This window comes from Setaria viridis, chromosome 6, assembly GCF_005286985.2.
Source record: "Setaria viridis chromosome 6, Setaria_viridis_v4.0, whole genome shotgun sequence".
Taxonomy (NCBI): domain Eukaryota; kingdom Viridiplantae; phylum Streptophyta; class Magnoliopsida; order Poales; family Poaceae; genus Setaria; species Setaria viridis.
This window is the reverse complement of record NC_048268.2, coordinates 4,439,009-4,458,718: the sequence shown is the minus strand read 5'-3', so window position 1 is coordinate 4,458,718 and position 19,710 is coordinate 4,439,009. Positions and strand designations below refer to the sequence as shown.

The window sequence follows — 19,710 nt, the reverse complement described above, 5'->3', positions numbered from 1 at the left end:
TGCTAATGTTTCAGATTATCATTGCCAACACTGTTTTTTCTTTTCAATCAGATTATAATAGTTAGGAATCACAAGCTAGCAATGCATCCTCAGCCGATCATGGCAGTATCTTTGTCACTGCCTCACTGGCGCCTGCCATGCTGCCTGCCATGCTGTCCACAGCTGCGTTGGAGTACTCTTGCTGATCGTGCTTGCCATTGATCTCCGGCCATTCAAGGGTGAAGATTTTCAAGATTACTGCTGTTGCCATAGAGTTCCAGATTCTTTTAGTGTTTATCCTTCTCTTTTTTTTTTTTGGCTCAGTGTCCTCAGCATTTGAGGAAGTATCAGCGATGGTTGATAGTGATACCAGTCAGTCCAGCGAACTGAGATTGACACAGATCAGCAGAACCGGAGGGCCATCTTGACGTGGGTTCCTGAGAAAAATGAAGTAGCAGAGTGTACAAAATAGTCAATGAAAAAGCAATGTACTAGTTTTATAAACGTGATCATGTAGCCAGTTTATACATGGTTAATGGAATATCAAGTTGTACTCAATTTTTGTGATTAAATTCGAGATGAATCACAAGTCATAAAATTTTCATTTTGCACATTTTCAATCTGTAGATCGTACGCCCTCGTCGGATCGTACGGTCTGGAGATCAGTCAGTAGTAATGAATTAAATCAGAGCCGGTAATCTCAATCTTAATCACCGGAAGATCGTCGGTCATGGCAGGTAGAGATCGACCGTGTGCGTACATCTTCCGGCGGGTGACGCGGTCGAGGTAGCCGACGGCGTCGTCGCCAGCGAACCAGCTGTGGATGGTGGAGGAGACGTTGATGATGCGGCCCTCGACGCCGGTCGCCCGCGCCGTCTCCACCATCTTCTCCGGCAGCAGCCGCGTCAGCAAGAAGTGCCCTAAGCAGTTGGTGGCGAAGGTCATCTCGACGCCGTCCTCCGAATAAAAAACCCGTTGTTGTCGTGCGGGGACGCCCGGCCCAGCGCGCGGAGGGAAAAAAGAAGAGACGCGGAGGATCGGTCGAGCGCGCGGGGGGCTGGTGCGCGGAGGGACTCGGTACAGAATAGGCTGTTTCGTACCTTGCAACCGAATAGCGGGTGCATACTAGATATATCGACATATCAGGATTTTTGGGATTTTGCCGTATCGGCATACCGGTATCGCGTATCGATGAAACATAGATTTCTGTGTTTACTTGGGTTAAGTAGGTGCCCATGGATTAATTTACTGGCTGAAGGGCCTTGGTTGGTTTCCTTGGTGGACTCTAGGGTTCGAATCGAAGTAACAAGGGGTCGAGACTTGAGATTTCCTCTCCTTTCTCGTGATTCCTGAGTGTTTTGCGCTGATCCTGATGCATTATTTGCGGAATTTGTGCAATGCTGTATACACTATACCACAGCCCCTCTATGTCCTTAGATGTTGGTAACGGACCATCAGTCAGTATTGCAAGTTATACCAAGCAACTATCGGTTGGTATATCAATTTGGATGCATCGTTGGTCGGCACTGCCTAATATGCGTATGTTTGGTTGGTCGTATCGTTTCTGGAACTGTCCGTCGGTATACATGGACCAGGCCCAATTGGCTCGTCGCGCGCTCTCGGCCCACACTCGCGCTCAAAAAATTTCGTAAGAGGCCCACCAGCCAGCCTTGCCTAACCCTAGCTTATCTGTTTCCTTCCCCGCCGGCCGCCGCCACCCCGAGCGCGCCTTCTTCTCCGCCAAATCGCCACCGCCGCTCTGAAAATCCAATCTCCTCCACGCGCCCTCCCAATCTCCTCCGCACGCCTCTCCTCTGCCAAATCCTCGGCCAAATCTTGAGCCGCTTTCACCTGCCTGCCCATCCACCGAGCAGGACGCGGCCACGTTGCTCCGGCGGCATCCACGCCCCAAGGAGGACGCCGCCACCCCGACCTGCAGGAAGCCTCCACCCCTGCTCCGGCGGCATCCAAGGAGGACGCCGCCCCGACCAACAGGACGCCGCCACCGCTGCTCCGCCGGCAGCCACGCCCCGAGGAGGACGACGCTGCGGCCCCCGCATCAACGCGCCCGTATTCAACCCCTAGAAGGACGCCCCCGAGCGGGACGCCGCTGATTCGCCCTCTACGACGTGCCCCCGACCAGGACTCCAAAATTGCCAGCAACCTAGTCCACCGCCTGGACACATCCACCAGCACGTCAATCTATTGCTGCTCTACATCAATATCTACCAGGTAATCTTGAGACTTACATTTTGGTTGATTCGTTGTACTGAGCCATCCATTGTAGTATTTCTGTTTCAACCATGCAATCTTTAGTCTCACATGGATGAACTGAAAAGTGGAGGGTGCTTAGCTATTTTGTTGATTTTACTTGCTGCATATTGGACGAACTGAAAAGTGGAGGGCGCTTAACTATTTTGTTGATTTTACTTGCTGCATATTGTCGACAATTAATATCATAAGTGTGTATTTTCTGGTTAAACTCACTAGCATGTGCTCTAGTCTTGCATTTTCTCTGTCGAAAAGCTCATTTAATTTGCATCTTGCTAAATGCATTAGCGATGATTGCCTAACTTTTTTCTTTGCACAGCTGCCTCCTTGCCGCTTTGCTGGCTCACTGAAGGTCAAGGTAAAATATCCTACTTTAGCTACTGTCTTATTAATGATGCAGAGATTGGCTTTTGTTACATACTGAATTGGCTCTTCTTAGGGTAAAGGACCTGGTGACCATATCGTAAGAAATTTGGAAATTTCTAAACGTCCACAAAATCAACATTTCACAATACCTGACCTTGTGCAGTGGTAGGATTCGCCATCTTATCACTGGAATTGAGCATTTCCATTAAGCCATCTGAAATTTAAATTAGTTAATTTTATGAAATCCACAGATATTGTACTCACTAGGCTCATGTACTGAATTTTTTGAAACTAATGGTGACATTATTATCCAACAAGTTCCGTATGTGGGTTTCATGGACAGTTTTATTTTGGGATATTCTGAAATAGCAGTAGGAAACAACAATAATTAAATGTTTAGCAACAGCATTTCTGACACACCTAAGTATCCTTATTTATTCTTGTGCTTACTTGCTAGGCAAGTCTTTGATCTCCTACTATGTTCTGATTTTTTTTCTCACCTTGCAGTACTGAAACAGGAGTTGTCATTTGCAAAGTTATAATCAGAAGAAGAAAATGGTGAGATCTAAGGCCAAGAGCCTGCCGGAAGAACATCAACAGCAAGCCATGTCTCCCTTGGATAGTGAACTGTGTGATCTTCAGGAAGGTTGTGCTCACTACACTTATGAGGGCACAGTACACCTGGAAAAGGCCCTCCTCGATGTTTTAACTTCAAACCATTCTGAACATTGCGCACTTTGTCCGAAGGAGGAGGAGGAGCAGCAGAAGAAGAAAGGAACACTTTGTCCAAAGGAGGAGGAGGAGCAGCAGCAGAAGAAGAAGAAAACGAAGAAGAAAGGAAGCGGTGCTGCCAAGGTGCAGAAAAAGATTGATATGTGGGTCTGTTTGACCTGCAATGGGCATTTTTGTGTGGCAGCACTGATCGAGGCAAACAGCCACAGTCGAGTACATGCCAAGGAGACACAGCATTGGTGGGCTGCAAATTATAGTGATCCATCAACTGTGTATTGCTTCAAATGTGACCGGGAGGTACCGGTTAAGATTCCCAACCTTGATAAGAATGTTAGGACCTCTGAAATTGATTTGACGTTTAGGATTCAAGGGCTACGGAGTCTTGGAACTGAGTCCCCCTTCAATGCGATATTGCAGAATCTGCTCTCCTTGAAATCACTGCGCAAGGAGATGCTAAAATTAGAGTTTCCAAGAACAGCAACCATTCCTATAGCTCTTAGGAAGCTATTTGTAATGACAAGTTGGTCTGCTGCAAGAGGTGCACCTGATCAAGAGGGCCTTCTGTCACTTATCTGCGCAGCATATCCGAATTACAGAATGCTGGACAGCGAAGAATCTTTCAGCTGTTTGTTAGATGCTTTACACAAAGAAGAAAAAGAAGCCTGGGCAGGGGTCCCTATAGCTGCCAACTCGACAGTTATTGACTCTGTCTTTGGGGGGCAGTTTTCGGTTACTGTGTCTTGCAATGAATGTCCTCACCGTTTTTCTGAAGACAAGCAGTTCTTTTACTTATCTATTCCAGTTTCATCAAGTAGGCCTTCAGCTTTTGTCCCACCAGCAAATTATTGTGCACAACCTGCTGATGTCACTGATATTGAAGTGGATGAAATTAATGGTCCTATATCACTTGAAAACTGCTTAAAGCTGTATACTGATCCTGAACCATGGATCTGTGAGAAATGTACTAACAGAGAGCGTCCAAAGGATGAAGAGGAGATTCGTGGTTGCAACAAAGGAGCAGCAGTTAGAAGAGTTCTTATAAGAGTACCACCACCTGTATTAGCACTTCATTTGAAAAGGTTCAATAAGGACTGTCAGGATCAATCCGAGAAATTGAAAGGGCATGTGCAGTATAATGAGAATCTTGATATAGGGCCATTTATGGACCCAAGGTACTAAACTCTATTACCAAAAGTCTCTATGCTTTCCTTTTACCAGTCAAGTTACTTTTGCATAACTTTGCAAAAAGAAGAAGAAGAAGAAGAAGAAGAAGAAGAAAGTTTCTTCTGCATAGCTAGGTTATTCCTACTAGCCACATGAAGAATGCATCGTCTGCATATTCTTTAATTGTTGATAAAATGTAAATTATTTATATGATGATCACCTCAATCTATAGTACTCTTGCAATTAAACTGCCATAGACACGTACCGAGAAATGTATGAAATGACATGCTTTGGTTGGTGATTCTGAACATTATACATCCCTAGTTTCATGAATCTTAATTTGCTGCTCACACAGATCATGACCATTTACTGAAACCTTATCCTGTGATTCAAGTTTTCATATTCCTCTTATTACCGAAAGAGAGTAGATGTGGATCTTTCTCGTTAATTAGTATTTTTTTTATCACAATTCACAGAATGGAACTATAGAAGACGATTTTTTTATTAACACTACTAAGAAGAGGATTTTTTTACTAACACTACATAGAAGAGGATTATTTCTCGTTTACATGATATGAGGCAGATCATTTGCGCCTTTAAGGTTTTCTGAATTCTATACTATAGAAGAGGATTACTTTGAAGTTGGAGTCCTCATATTCTTTGATTTGTGAGTAGCAACAATCATTTGCAGTTTTACAATTGGTCTGTAATGTGCAGATCTGAGGTGGATGGCCACATTAATTATCATCTAGCTGGCATTGTCCTGCATAGTGAAAACATGACCGGAGGTCATTTCATAGCAAACGTGAGAGCTGAAAAGTCGACTATGAAAGGTGGAGCTTTGGTTTGGTTTAATGCGATAGACAAGCAAGTAACAAGAACCCGGATCCGTGATTTTCAAGGCGAGCCTCACCTGCTTTTTTACCGAAAGGTGGGAGACTAAGACTCTTTTCACAAATATTGTGCTTGTTAATTACTGTAGATATGTTTCTTTTGTGATTGTGTCATGCCTTATTGTAAATACTTCGATAACCAGGTAACCCATTGCAGGTAACGCCAGACAACCTACGTAAAGAGGATATGAAGGCGATTGAACAGGCAAACAATAATAAGCAGGGACAGGCAGCACAAAAGGAGATGCCATGCCAGGAAGCTGTGCTCAGTCATATGGACAACCTGGTTAAAGAGGATATGAAGGTGATTGAAGAGGCAAACAATAATAAGCAGGGACAGGCAGCACAAAAGGAGATGCCCTGCAAGGAAGCTATACTCCATCATATTGAAATCGACCCTGTGCTGAAGGTGAAGACCCCGCAGCCTCTAGCCTTGGAGATGGTTGAGGGATCTCACCGCATGAGTACAAATGGTAATGTCATAAGGGGCTTGCCAAATCTTACTAACTCATGCTTTTTTAATGTGATGCTCCAATGCCTTCTTGGTCTTGATACACTGCGCTGCAAGCTTCTAGCACATGATGTTTGGAGAGGGTCCCTTTCTGAGCCTTTGCAGCAGCTGTTTATTGAGACAGGTGCTTTGAACTCTGCACAAGGTTTACTTGACCCAAGTGACCTTTTCAAACATACCTGCATGGTCTTTCCTCGATTTGGGAGTAAACAACACGAAGATACCCATGAGTTACTTCGCCAGTTTCTTGGACGTTTACATGTGGAGGAAGTTAAAACTCGGAATCTACCAATAGATATCGTTGATGATGTATCAACCATTATCACCTCTATCTTTAGTGGCAGTTTGGTTACTACTGTGTCTGCTATAGGCTGCGCACACGGTTCCACTAAGCATGATTCCTTCTTAGATATATCATTAGCAATTCCTTCACGAGGTTGTGTATCAATTGAAGACTGTTGGACTTTATTAACTGAGCAATCGGCAATGGATGAAGAATGGCCGTGCCCAGATTGTACCTGTGAACAGAAAGAGCCTGTTAAAAGAAATGAGAAGGGTGAACTGATTTCTGTTAAGAGAAATGCGGTGCAAAGAATGCTCATAGCCAGGCCTCCACAAGTTTTAGTGGTCACTTTGAAAAGATTCACGTACTGCTCTTCTCGCAGTGAGAAGTTGAAAGTGGATGTCCGCTTTAAGGAGATGTTTGACATGCAACCATTTATGGAAAACAGGTACAGAACATATCTGTATTTTTTCTTTACCGTTCAACTATCTCTGCTTAGGTTTTACATAAGTAGATAACTATGCTCATTGTTGGTAAGCTTCTTCAGTGATTAAGTTTTCATGTTCCTTTTCCACAGTGATAAGTTAATTGTTGTAGAGCAATTAAAGTGATTATGCAACCATCTGATTTACATGTGATATTTTGGTATTTTTGTAATGAGTCTTTGTGTTTTACATGTTTTTTTTTTTTGTAACTTATAATTGAGGGATCATCATTGCTGCAGATCTATGGAGGCCAACTCCCTGTACCGATTAGTTGGAGTTGTGCAGCACCAAGGAACACTGGCACAAGGTCATTATGTAGCATATGTTAGAGCTAACAAGATGGGAAGTCAGATGAATAATAATGGTGACTCAAAGTCTTGGTATTATGCTAGTGACGAGAACGTTTTAGAAGCCTCTTTGGATCAAGTTCTTAGCAGCGAGCCATACATACTTTTCTATGAAAAGGTGGGGTACTAAAACTCTTTAATAAGATATTCATAGTTGTCGATAATCATATATGTGTTGCTTTTATTGCAATACACACTAATGTTCTCTTGTTTTATTGACTAATGATTGTCAATCTTCTGCTGATCTCACCCATGAGAAGTCTCAGCTTACTGATATCAATACGGAGCCCCACTCTTCTGCCAATCCCACTGTTGAGGAGACTCAGCTCCAAACGGGGGCTCCTGTTAGTGATTTGTCGTCTCCACCACTTGATGAATTGCGCCCTTGGGAATACCAGAGGTCCCGGAACCCACATAGACAGGCACGGAATGAAACTTATCAGGATAATGATCTATTGGGACAAAAAGTCGGTGTGTTCCTAAACAGGTACATGTCTCTTATTTATGTGATTTCTTTCTTGTGCTGCTAAATTTCAGATTCTAAATTCTAATAACCTAACAATGGTCGATCAGTTTTATTCTCCCCGGCGACACAAGTCTATATTACCACTGGGAGCTGATTATGATGTGCGAGAGGGGTTCTGGATCGCGAAAGCTTAATATTCATTACTCTCATCTTCTCACATTTTCGAAAGGGCTTGCAATGGATGTGTGCAATGGATATGAAAGGTACCGTTTGACTCATTTATCTGTTCAAATTGTTTGCATACTTCATTCTTACACGAATCTTGATCGACAGACCATCTAGCAACAAAACACACTTGAGGTCTTAGATTACCTTTTTTTGTGCAACAGTTAGAGGGTGTACTCCCTCTATCCCATGAGGGTTCAATTTTAATTTTTTTCAGACAGATTAATGGTGGTGGCAAATGACCGTAGATACCCTTATTAATTGTCTGATCCCTTTAATTTAGGATGGCTGTCTTATATGTCCCTCGTTTAAATCAGAGCATACATGCAAGTTAACTAACAAAATTAGGTGTGGTGCAAGTGAATCATGCCGTGCATGCCGGCGTGCAAGTTAATTGACGGAGATAAAATTGCTTAGACAGCAAATAAATCACAGCTGCATGCAGTTGTAGTAGAAAAAAATAAAAAAAATCAAGCAGCCAACTAATGGAAGTGGGTCCCTGTTGTGGTCCAATAGGTACAATTGCATTCTTTTGTGGGATTTTTTTTTGAATCGTAGAAATTGCACTTTTCATGGGGCGGAGGGAGTACTTGAAGGAAACCGCCATAATGTTTGTGCAAGATTCATATTAAGCAAGCAAATAGGTGTCTGTACTGCTTTATAGTGTTGGGTTCCTTGACCTTATCTACCAGTGCTCCATAAATCAGTCTTTTATGTCATGATCACCCCTATGATAATCTTGGAACATTCTCATTTTGTCTTTACTAATGAGCTCCAAAAAATTCTTAAAAAAGGACACAGTGAAACCATGGACCGGGGCTGCATCACTTTTCATTTCAAAAATGGCTTGTTTGATTTCCATTTTAGTAAAAGGTTCAGTTAGCTCTGGTTTGTCTACCTCAGCCAACTGTGGTCAAGGTTCCTACAAATTCTCAGAAAGCTTAATTACTCCCCCTTCACCTGATCCAAACAACTTGTTTTTTAGAAAATCCACTATGTGCCCCATAATCTACATATTCTCTGTTGCCAAAAAAATCTTTCTGATAAATGCTCTCTATTTCTTTCTCAAGATCATATCTGTGATGCCATTCAGCAGCAGATAGCTCCTACTATCCGCTAATCTATCAATTTCTTCTAGCTGTGTCAATAGTTCCTTTCTGTTTCTCTTTTGCTCCCCAATCATGCACTTCAAGTTCCGGAACCTCACATTTCCTTGTCTCTTGTGTGTTCTCTCGGCAAATCTGGAGTTTGGTCTTCCAAAAACTTGGGCTCCTGGCAGCCTTACAGCTAGCTACACATTTCTCCAGTTGGTGTTGCGCTGCCCTCAAGAGGGTCCCTAAGGAGCTGCGCAAGGGTCTGAATACCTTGATCATCCTAGTTGCTTGGGAGCTTTGGAAGCACCGCAATGAGTGCGTGTTTAATGGAACAAGGCATGATATCTTTGGGGTTCATAGAACAATAGCTAATGAGTGTAGTCTTGGTGTCTTGCCGAAGCCTCAGTGCTCCATGAGCTTCTTTTACTGTCGCTCACCCTGGAGTCATAGTTCGCTTATGGGTATTCTGGTCGTTTAAAATCTGCATCGCTTCCTTCTAGTGTGCATGCATATGTGCCCGTTGAGTTCTTGAGTGCATTTTAGGGAGGTGTCCAATTGGATCACTCCTTTGTGCATCTTTTTTTCCTTCTCTTCTTAATGGAATGACATGCAGATCTCCTGCGTGTTTGAGAAAAAAAGAACCTCACATTTGAACCCTACAAGGAGCCCCCCACCCCGCCCGATCTGGCTTTCAGTGGTACCCACTTCCACTGAAAGGACAAATTGTTTGAAAAAACACTGTAACTCTTGATCTGAGAAATCTTTGTTTTATAGTTTATTCAGCTTATTTTTTTAGTATCTATAAAATCCATGCCCTTTTATGTTCCCTGTTTCTTATATTTTAGCAGTAACATTATTGTAGTTAATATTGGAGGACTGATGTGAATTTAAGCATAACACACTTGAGGTCTTATATCACCATTTTCTGTGCATCAGGTTGACGGTGAACTTGAAGGAAGCGGCCATAACGTTTGCACAGAGTTTGTTGGCTTCGGATACGAACTTAACAGAATCTGGTAGGAAGCGTATGCAGCTGTTGGCATCAACATCAACGGAATCAGATACAAGTCTGGAACTGAAATTCATTCAAATGCCCAAGATGTAATGGTCTCAACGCCCCTCCCTTTATATATGAATATAGTCTGTTTTTATCTTACTGTTCCTTTCAAGATCATTGCATATATGAATATGTATAGCTTTCAGCTCAAGAATATCGTATATGTTTCTACAGGCACCAACTGCTAAATAATTGTCTACAGCCTCCTATGACTGAAATGATGCGTGTCTATGGCAGTTTGCATACGAGTATCATGACACCTTTACCTGAAAAGTGTTCTCTAGTCCAAAAACTTCTCTCAGACATGATCAATAGTCATAGGGATGGGCTTTCATGGGAGGGAGACATCGACATAGGGGATGTGGATGTTTATGATGATAGGGTATCTATCTCAAAAGAACCAAAGTCCTTCCGCATACACCCTAAAACTTCTCCATTAATGATTAGTGCAATGGAAAGGGATTTCAATTGGATTGCGCAGTCAGTTTTGAAGAAATTTAGAGTTCATGGGGCTTTAATTCCCTATTTAGAAGCTTTCATCACAATGTTGAGTGAGATGGCGAGCTATGCGAGCTGGTGGTCAAACACGGAGACAGCAGAGGCTCTTCGAGAGTTAATAGAAAATCATCCCTTTCTGAAACCTGCAATGGCCCGGGCAAATTTGTGGTCAGGAATATTCTGTGCCTGCTCGTCTCATGATGCAGAAGATATCAATGCAGAATTCAAAACAGTTCTAAACAACTATGTGTGCGAGTCATGGACTGAGCAGATACAATATAACAAAATGCTCAGATGTATTTTCAAGTATAAAAATGAAAAATCACAGCCAGGTGTAACAGCTGGCTGTGGTGCTGATGGCCCTGCGGCTGGCCCTACTGCCTCTACAGTTGGATCTGCTGCTGGTAATGATGGCCCTGTGTCCTCTACGGTTGGATCTGCTGCTGGTGCGGCTGGGCAGGCTGAAAACCCTTTAGGATACTATGAGGATAATGCTGAATTTTTAATAGAGTGTTTGAGACATCTCTTTCATCATGGCTCGGGGTATTCCTTTGCGTATAGACCACCGCATGAACGTGGTAACGGTCCACGGGTACAACTGATGAAATCACTTGATGAAACCGAGCTTGCCGGTGCTGCTTTTCTTGATGAATACGCAATGGAAGCTTTGACTGAACTGTTGAAGCAGTCTGCAATGAAAGGCTTGTAAGTTTCTTTACTTATGTTGTTGCATTCGTTTTTTTTTTCAGTTTTGATGGATGGTGCTTATGTAGGGCGCTGTCAGTTTGGGAGTGTTACAAGAACTGTAACTATCCGTACCGACCACAAAAATGCTGTAGCTGATGGAAGAGATGGAGAGCTGCTTGTGATGTTCACCTGTGGATCTTGTAGACTGTCACCCATGTCCATATACTCCAGCCTTGAGGACTCGAGGTACATCTGTGACAAACTTGATGGCACTGTCGCCAAATCCAAATTGTCAGGCCGTGTTCACTGTTCAGCCGGCGGGCAGCGGGCTCCTTTTGTTTTCCTGCAACTTGGCAGTTACCTAACAGCTTTTGTCGCGATCTGTGCACGCGCGCAGGCCCTGCGCTGGCTGGGCCAGAATCTGATTTGCCTGCTGGCATCTGAATCATGTGCAACTGACAAAATCATTGGCCTGTCAAAGTATGGGCATGTGATTATCTTTCTCTCTGCAGATTGGTACTTGTAACGTCCCTAGCCAAATTAACCTTGATTAATCTGGAATAGGATGATTAGGCACCAATCTAACGCATGAAAAGTCCATATTGCCCTTAAAAGCTCAAATTGTGTTTTAATTTAAAACTTGAAATTTTATATAGGAACTTGAATCTTTGTCAATCTAAGAGTTGTAAAACTTTTCAAAACAAACAACTTTGCTTTTTTGAACTTTGGCTAGTTTGGAGAGGAAGAGGTTAAAAAACTAGAATCAAAATTAGTAGCACTTCAAACTCACTTCAAAACTGTGTTAAAAACAGTGAAAATCCTCAAATAGGCAGCCCTGTTTCTCACAAATTTGCATATGAACTTGAGCCAAACCCTTAATAGAAGTTTGAGGGCTACAAGTCTGCTACATGTTCACTGGAGCCTACGGGACGGCCAAGAGTGGCGTCGGCGTGACCTTTTTAGACCGGAAGGATTTCTATTTATCTCATAATATAATGTTAATGCAGTCAGGATTCATGATCCTGATCCCCTTTCTGCAGTATTTTGTGGTGCTCTCCTCAGAAGCATTTTGTTCTTTAATAAGGTACATGTGTTATTTTGGGCCAAGTTAGACTCTTCAAATTCGGAGTACGATAACTAAATCTCCATTCCAGCTCGCCATCCGCGGGGACGAGGAGCTGGACATGCTCATCAAAGGGACCATCGCCGGCGGTGGCGTCATCCCCCACATCCACAAGTCCCTCATCAACAAGACCGCAAAGGAGTGAAGGAGGGGCAGCACGAATCCTATAAGTTAGAGGATCAAGAGGAACAAAAGATGGAGGTAAATATGATCCATGAAGCCTGATTACATCTAGGGTATAATATATAGATGCAAAAGGGTTTGATTGTTTAGTTTGTTCTTTTTTACCTGAGCTAGCACTTTTCCTGGCACAGCAACAGCAACCACCTAAAGCATCGAAGCAGAAAGCACGTAGGAAACTCGACCAAGTGATTATGGACAATAACCAGATTATGATCCTAGGAAACATATATCAGACATGGCTCAAGGATGCATCTAGCCTTGTCTCAAAAAGGCGTAAAGTTAACAGCGTAAGTTTGGTTTGATTAACCTGTTTTCCTGGAAATTTCTGTGCCATGCATTCTAATTAAGAAAAATGATGTTTATTATACTTGCAGAATTTTGATTTTATTCGATCAACCAAGATAAGCGATCTCATGGACATGCCCCTGGTTGCTCTAATGTCTTACTTGGACAAGTCATCCTCAGAATTATATTATCTAAGCCACTTGTGCAGCTCTGGAAGGAATGCAGTGCAGTCAACTGTGCAAAAGCTTCATCCTCAGGCCTGAGCTCACTTCATAATTTATAATTGTCTCACTTGAAGAAATTGTACTATTAACATGCTAAATGCTTATTTAAAAAACCTTTACTGTTTATTACTTTCTTAAAGCAGGGCAGCCATCATCATCACATGAAAAACAGCCTAGAAACTCGACACCTCATGAATTTCCACCTCAGGTTATTCTAGACTCTTTATTTTCTTAAAAAATAACACCCTTTCCCTATGAGCCAATCGTCATTACTATTATTAGCTTTTTTCCTGATGAGTGATTGAATTTGCAGACTGAAGGAGAATATGAGATGGAAACAGGACCTCACCCAATGGACTTCACAGATGGCATTGAAAAACTCAGAGGAAATGTGAGTGCGGAGTATGACAGAGCTTACAATACCCTGCATAGTGACCATAGTGTTACTCAGGGAAGTCCTGGTGAGTTGAGAAATGAATAAGTTTAAGTTGTGCGTGCTTATGGACAGTTGATGACATAAATCCTTTACCAGGGTTAAGTCGGAGGTCTGGTTCGAGCGCTGGTGGCTCTGGACAGGGGTTTATACCATTGGATCCAGAAGTGCAATTGCCATCATCAGGAAGTGGTACCGAAAGAACTTGGCTATTTAAAGAATGCTTTCATGATCTCAACAGAAGCTCCTTCTGTATATGCTTGTAAGTGTGGAAACTGAAGTGTAGAATCTTCTTGATGAAGTGTCAGGCAAATAGAAAATATCTAGCTCCCTTAGGTCCTTCGTTGTATTGGTTAGGTTCTTATAGTGGCCATGCCATGGTTCTTGAGCAGGTCCAAGAGGAGGCAACATTCCTCTGGAAGAAGCTTGGGGAATCTTGATCCAGTTGATGAAGACTTTCCATTGGAGCAAGAAGTGAGGGACTTCAAGATGAGAAGGCTTTCAGATTTGGGCCAACTCCTGGTTGGTTGTGTTTCTTTCCTTTATTCGCTCTGTTATTATAAACATGTGAAACTGTTTTCTCGAGCATGTGAAACTTTTTGAACCAACATAGAATTAAACAGTTAACATTCGTTTCAGACCTTCTGTTCTGGAAGAAACCGAACCGACTCAAACCCCATGTGAGAAGCGCTCTGATCCTATCGACAAGGTCGCAGAATCAATCCAGTCGTAAGTAGCCTGGGTAACTTAAGTTTGTTGAAGTGAAGTACAACAGATGCGCATACATTGTCTGATGCTAGAGCCATATTCATGCAGGCACCTCAAACTACATTTTGAATACCCCAGGTGGACCGCAATCTGAGTCACTAAATCTGCTAGCTTCAGGGATGACCACAGCCAGGCCAGCTCGACTATTCTATCAAATGACTGGTATTTATTCCTCTATTTTGCTTATACCAGAAAACAAATAGTGTGGTTGATCGAGTAAATAGTGGTTGCACTGACATGATTTTTAAAAGTTATGCTAGCATTGTTGGCTTAATGCCTATTCAATGTTTTTGTAATTAGTTTGGCTTTACACTTTGGACGCTATGCAAGCATGCGTTACATCAAGGTTACTCAGCTGATATATGGCACAAAATTCAGCACCCTTTCTTTGAACCTATAAGTTTATGGCTCCACAGTTTTCTAATAATCTTGGCAAGTAATAGTTCTGACAAGTTTCACACTATCCTACACTATGTCGGCCAGATAACTTGTGCTTACTGAGTTTGCTTGAAATGTTCTACACGAGGAATGGCTAATCGGAAGTTTATCATAGCACCCATTCAATTTTACTGTATTGCTAGAATGGAACATATTATTTACTGAGGAATGTTTGTTGACAAGTTTCACACTATCCTACACTATGCCGGCCAGATAACTTGTGCTTACTGAGTTTGCTTGAAATGTTCTACACGAGGAATGGCTAATCGGAAGTTTATCATAGCACTCATTCAATTTTACTGTATTGCTAGAATGGAACATATTATTTACTGAGGAATGTTTGTTCTGCAGTTTTGGCAACTTTAGATTGCATCAAGGTTACTCAGCTGGAACCGTACGGGGACATCTTGATCTCCAGGGGAGTGAAGATGTGAACTGGTGCTGCAATGTTGTGAACAGTTTTGCTGTGGAGGTTCTTGCAGTGCCCACATCCGTGTTAATATTATACAGCAGTTACATTTTGCACAGGAGGTCTTGTAGGTTATATTATTATTGCTTATGTTGAAGAGAAGGAAAGGAAGCAAAGTTATAAGGCAGTAGATTTGTGTTAGGTCACAGGAATGTTCTAAGCTATGTTGATAGGAAGCTGTAGGCTGAGGAGCAAAAGGAAAAATCCGCCCAAGGAAGTTATAGGATTACAAGCTAGCCGGCGGTCGGCGATGAAGACCAGCGTGCGGTGCGGAAGAGGCGGGTGGAGATGACGGGGCTGTGGCGCGCGCAGCTCCCGGAGGACCAAGAAATTGGTGACAAAGACAAGCGCCGGTGGCCCGGGAGGGAGCTTCCCCTTGCATGCTCGCGTTGGGTTCTTGCGGCCATGGGCGTGGCGAAGCAAGAAGAGGAGCGAGTCAATAAGTGAGAGCAGGGTGCCGAGGAGGAGCAGAGGCAAGGTGGATGGATTGCTCCATGCCTGCGGCTGTTGTTGGTGCGCTTTGAATGTCTGATTCTCTGGGTGCGCAGTTAAATTCACTTATGTCACGTTAGGTCTAAAAACTAAACTATGATCCGACTATTTGTTTTAATATTAAAGTGTAGTTTTTTCTACCAACCATTATGATTATTTTGAAAAAAAATCTCAACTTTTTCCTAATCAACATGCAGTCATGGGAGTTAATTATTTTAGGCTTGGCCATCGAGAAAAGAGGTTGTGCCTGGTCGCATCAACTCCTGCACTCCTGTACGCTGCGCCGGCCATCACGGGGCCGTGCGCTACGTCTAGCCATGCCGATCATGGCCCCTTGGGTGCTGGCCACCGAGCAGCACGGTCGGTGTTGCTGCAGTCGGGGTGATCGCACGGTGAAGAGAAAAGCTCCCGTTTTCGTGCATCGTTGCCCAACGGATCCGTCGTCGTCGTTAATCCTCCTGAGCTGCCCTCGCGTGAGGTGGCCACTTCAATGCCGATGGGAAGCACCACTTCCTCCTGCATCATCGTCTTTGTCGATGACCCCAGCACCTTGGCCACCATCTGGTTGGGAACACCCACCTCAATGATGTCGATCCCCTCTAGATCCGGAACTAAGGCCTCCATATCTAGCAATTGGCGGTCCGATTTTGCACTTGATTGGAATGATTTGGAGTGCATTATAGAAGGGAGGTGGATAGAAATGAGAAGAAGAGGTGGACGCACTCCTGCTCATGGCGGCTAGAGGCGCTGTGGCCTAGCGCTCGAAGCGGGAATGAGGCTAGGCACGGGAAGGACGAACGCTTGCCTGGACAACGGCGAGGACGAATATGGATAGAGCAAAGGTTAAGTGGTGAATTTTTTTATTTTCATATGTGGGTCCCACGTAATAAACAGATGGCATCAAACCACCCATAAATGTTTTCTACTACTATACTTGCAAAGAGAGGACTACTACGACAATGCACCAACAAATTGTGAAAAGAAGCCACGTATTAGGAACAAACGAATAATAACGTGAGAGCAAGTAAGGACCCGTAGCAATGCACGGGCATTTCTACTAGTTTTCACTTATTGGTCCCAGGGCCAATTCTCAACAAAAACCTTTCAAAATGTAGGTCAAAGTTGGCCAAAACAGTCAACTCAGCCTAAAACTACGAAATGGTGCTAAGTCTGAAAGCGGTTCAAGTATGTATCTTGGAATGCAGTTTACTAACAAAACTTGCACAGAACTTAAGCAAAACCCTTTATAAGAGTTTGAGGTTTAAGTTTCTACAACAACTTCATCTTTTATACCTTTGCCAAATTCCTAAGAGAAGTCCTTCAAAATTCAAGCCCAAGTTAGCCAAAACCATCATTTTTGCCCCAAAGTGTAGAATCAGCTAAGTCTCAGAGCCCGGCGTTCCCCCGAACCTTGGGGCCTCGTATCTCTAATTCTGTAACAAATTTTACCCAAATCCCTTTCTAACAATTTAAGTGTGACATCAGGGCTACATGTTTTAATTTTGGAGTTTTGTAAGTTCATTTGAAAATTTTCAAACAAAACGCCCTCAAAACCCGGCCCTTTCGCGTGCACCGCACAGCACATGGTTGCCTAGAGCGCGCCCAGCGTTGCCCAGAGCACCACCCGTCGCGTGGCTTCGCCCCACCAGTGAGCTCGCCGTCGCCCAACCCGCGAAATCCTTGAGTCGTGTAGTTTCACAGAAAAATATTTTTGCACATGTCACTGTTAAATGTATTTCTCTAAGTTTTATTTCTTGTTTAAGCCATTAAATATCTAATAAATCACAAAAAATGGTAAAATAGCAAAACCACTTTTGTTAGCTTTTTTTCCGTGAACTTGTGCTTATAAAAATACTTTGGACCCTAGTATAATACTAGATGTTTATGTCACTGTTTTAGTTTTATCCTTGAAAACTAGGGACAAATCTTTCTTTTTGCATAAGTAATGTAATCTATCAGAGAAAAATATGAAACCACCTGGGTTAAATCACTTATGAGACATACTTTCTAGGAAAATTATTAAAGACTGAATGAAACTTGATGAAACATGCTTAACTTTTTGCACAAGTTTAAAGTAAGGAAAATATGGTTAATAGATGTCCTTCACCATAAATCATGGAAAAATCACAGAAGCCTCTGTCACACTAGTGTAACCTCCTGTAAAAATAACATAGCCAAAATGCTACTGGAACTTGAGTTAAAAATAGATCCTTACAATCTACTGTAGGGTACTGTTTTAATTTTAATTAATTTTATATAAGTTCAATGCATCCTAAAATTTTACGGTAGCTCACTGATGTGATTAGGAAGCCTCTGTAAAATTTTCAGAGCCATACCTTATCAGAAGCTACCGGAACCATTTATGGAATTTAAACCCAAAAAGGGAATGAATAAAAACTATTAGGTAATAGTAAGGGTAAAATGGCAATTTTGGAGGAGGTACAGAAAAACATTCAGAAGCTAACTTTCCAAATGAACCTTGAGCAAACCTAAGTATACCCCCACCTTTCTTGTGAAGTCTAAGTTGTAAAACATTAAATATGTACACAATCACCATCAAATACACCCAAGGTTTTAAAACATGAAATTACTCATCTAGTATATAAAGTTTGATGTTTATCTAAGTGTAGTGGTTGTTGCACTTAATGCGTCTATTTAACTTGAAATTCATCTTGCTCGCAAACTCGTGAAGCTTGAACATTGCATATGCATCTCGTGTAGAAGCAAACCTTGCAGACGAAACCTACGAGTTGACGCCTGCTGTCGAGGAAGGATCTGCAGAACTGCACCACATCGAGGCTGAACAGGAGATCCCAGAACCTGCCAGCGACTCTCTCACTAACCTAGTTCAGGAAGGCAAGCCTCGGAGCATAACCCATTTTTCTAAATTTATGCACTACTTATGATTACTTATGTTTGTGCATTTAAGTTCATAGGAGTTGCTTGAAACCTTAGTTGCATGATCCTAGGTACCTATGTGCTGAATACTAGTATGATAAGTCATGTAGTTGCTATGCTAAATAGGAACACGGTAAAAGTCGAGTGATTTCCTATCACTCGCGAGTTATAGGAGTTGCCTGTTTACTTCTGTTGGAATCATAAGGATTGACGGGTGGGGCTGGGCTATATGATTCTGGATTGGTGGATTGCTCTGTCTGTCTAGTGGAAAAATATGCTAAGGTCAAACCGTGACGGTGATTGTGGTCAAGTATTTGAAAGTACTAATCTCATACCTAGTATGGGATAGGGAAGCTTAGTACCTGATTGAACCGGGACGTGGACGTACCTCCCCACTGTCTCTGGAACTCGGTTCCCCTGCGACCGCATGTGGGTACAAGTGCAGTCACGGTACGAGGTCGTCCAGGACCGTGGGGCATTGTATGCCAAGGGAAGTGGGTCCAGCCACATGCCTGAGGATTGATGGGGATGACTGACAAGTGAAGTGAACCCGGTGTGGTACACGGATGTCGTGGGGTTAGGTTCACCTTGGAAGGTTTAAAAACTCGATTCGAATCATCTGCCTCTCACAGTTTGAGACTGCTTGATCACTATGCTGCACTGAGTAAGAAGTGGAACAAAGCATGATGATTAATACTTATGCTTGATTAAATTGCTTGGTCACATGCTTGCTTAGAATGGGTGCTTACTTAGAATGGTTAAACCAACTAGAATCTACTACTAAAACTTGAAAGTAAGGATCTACTTTAGAAGTTTTTGGCAAAACAAATCTCCCAGCCAAAAAGCCTTGCATGTCTAGAAGTCGGTGGAGTAGTTACCACCTGACGGTTAAGTCTTGCTGAGTATTAGTATACTCAGCCTTGCTTGTGGCTATGTTTTCAGGTAGTGCTGATTTTGAGTAAATGGTTGCCAGTTTGATTTGGCCAACCCAACTCCCTCCGGGTTGGACGGTCGAGTGGAAACTGTCCTCAGACAACGTGGATCGTGGGAATTGATATCATGGTCGGCTTCGCCATGGTATTATGTATCGACGTTTAGACTTTCGCTGAGCTTTATCTTCGTTGTTTGAAACCGTGCAAACTATGTGAATTTCGCAAAACTCTGATGTAATAATTGTTAACTATGTTAATGAGATGGGAATGTTGTAATCTCTGTAACCACTCACCTTCGTGTGAGCAATGCTTTCTCGATCCTGAGTATGTGGTTTATCGGATGAAATCCGACGGACGACCCAGTTGGCTTGTCTAAAGTGCATGATCGTGTGTTAGGCGACTTAAGT

At 42.8% G+C, this 19,710-nt stretch overlaps 1 protein-coding gene and 1 pseudogene across 4 annotated transcripts; both read left to right on the top strand.

Moving 5' to 3' along the window:
• Positions 1-1,675: 1,675 nt before the first annotated feature.
• LOC117860760 (ubiquitin carboxyl-terminal hydrolase 2) lies at positions 1,676-11,440 on the top strand. 4 transcript variants are annotated; one of them, XM_034744134.2, is made up of 12 exons: positions 1,676-2,211; positions 2,570-2,608; positions 2,690-2,781; positions 3,124-4,520; positions 5,230-5,443; positions 5,563-6,647; positions 6,924-7,149; positions 7,292-7,518; positions 7,605-7,760; positions 9,753-9,917; positions 10,048-11,076; positions 11,145-11,440. In XM_034744134.2, exons 4-12 carry the CDS (start codon positions 3,172-3,174, stop codon positions 11,212-11,214), a joined length of 4,521 nt encoding a protein of 1,506 aa, XP_034600025.1. In that variant the 5' UTR covers positions 1,676-2,211; positions 2,570-2,608; positions 2,690-2,781; positions 3,124-3,171; the 3' UTR covers positions 11,215-11,440. The 4 variants fall into 4 exon arrangements, with proteins under 4 accessions (XP_034600025.1, XP_034600026.1, XP_034600027.1 ...); XM_034744135.2 differs by lacking the exon at positions 2,690-2,781 and having other exon boundaries at positions 7,298-7,518; XM_034744136.2 differs by lacking the exon at positions 2,690-2,781 and having other exon boundaries at positions 11,156-11,440.
• Positions 11,273-15,617, top strand: LOC117860803 (sister chromatid cohesion 1 protein 1-like; annotated as a pseudogene).
• Positions 15,618-19,710: the final 4,093 nt, after the last annotated feature.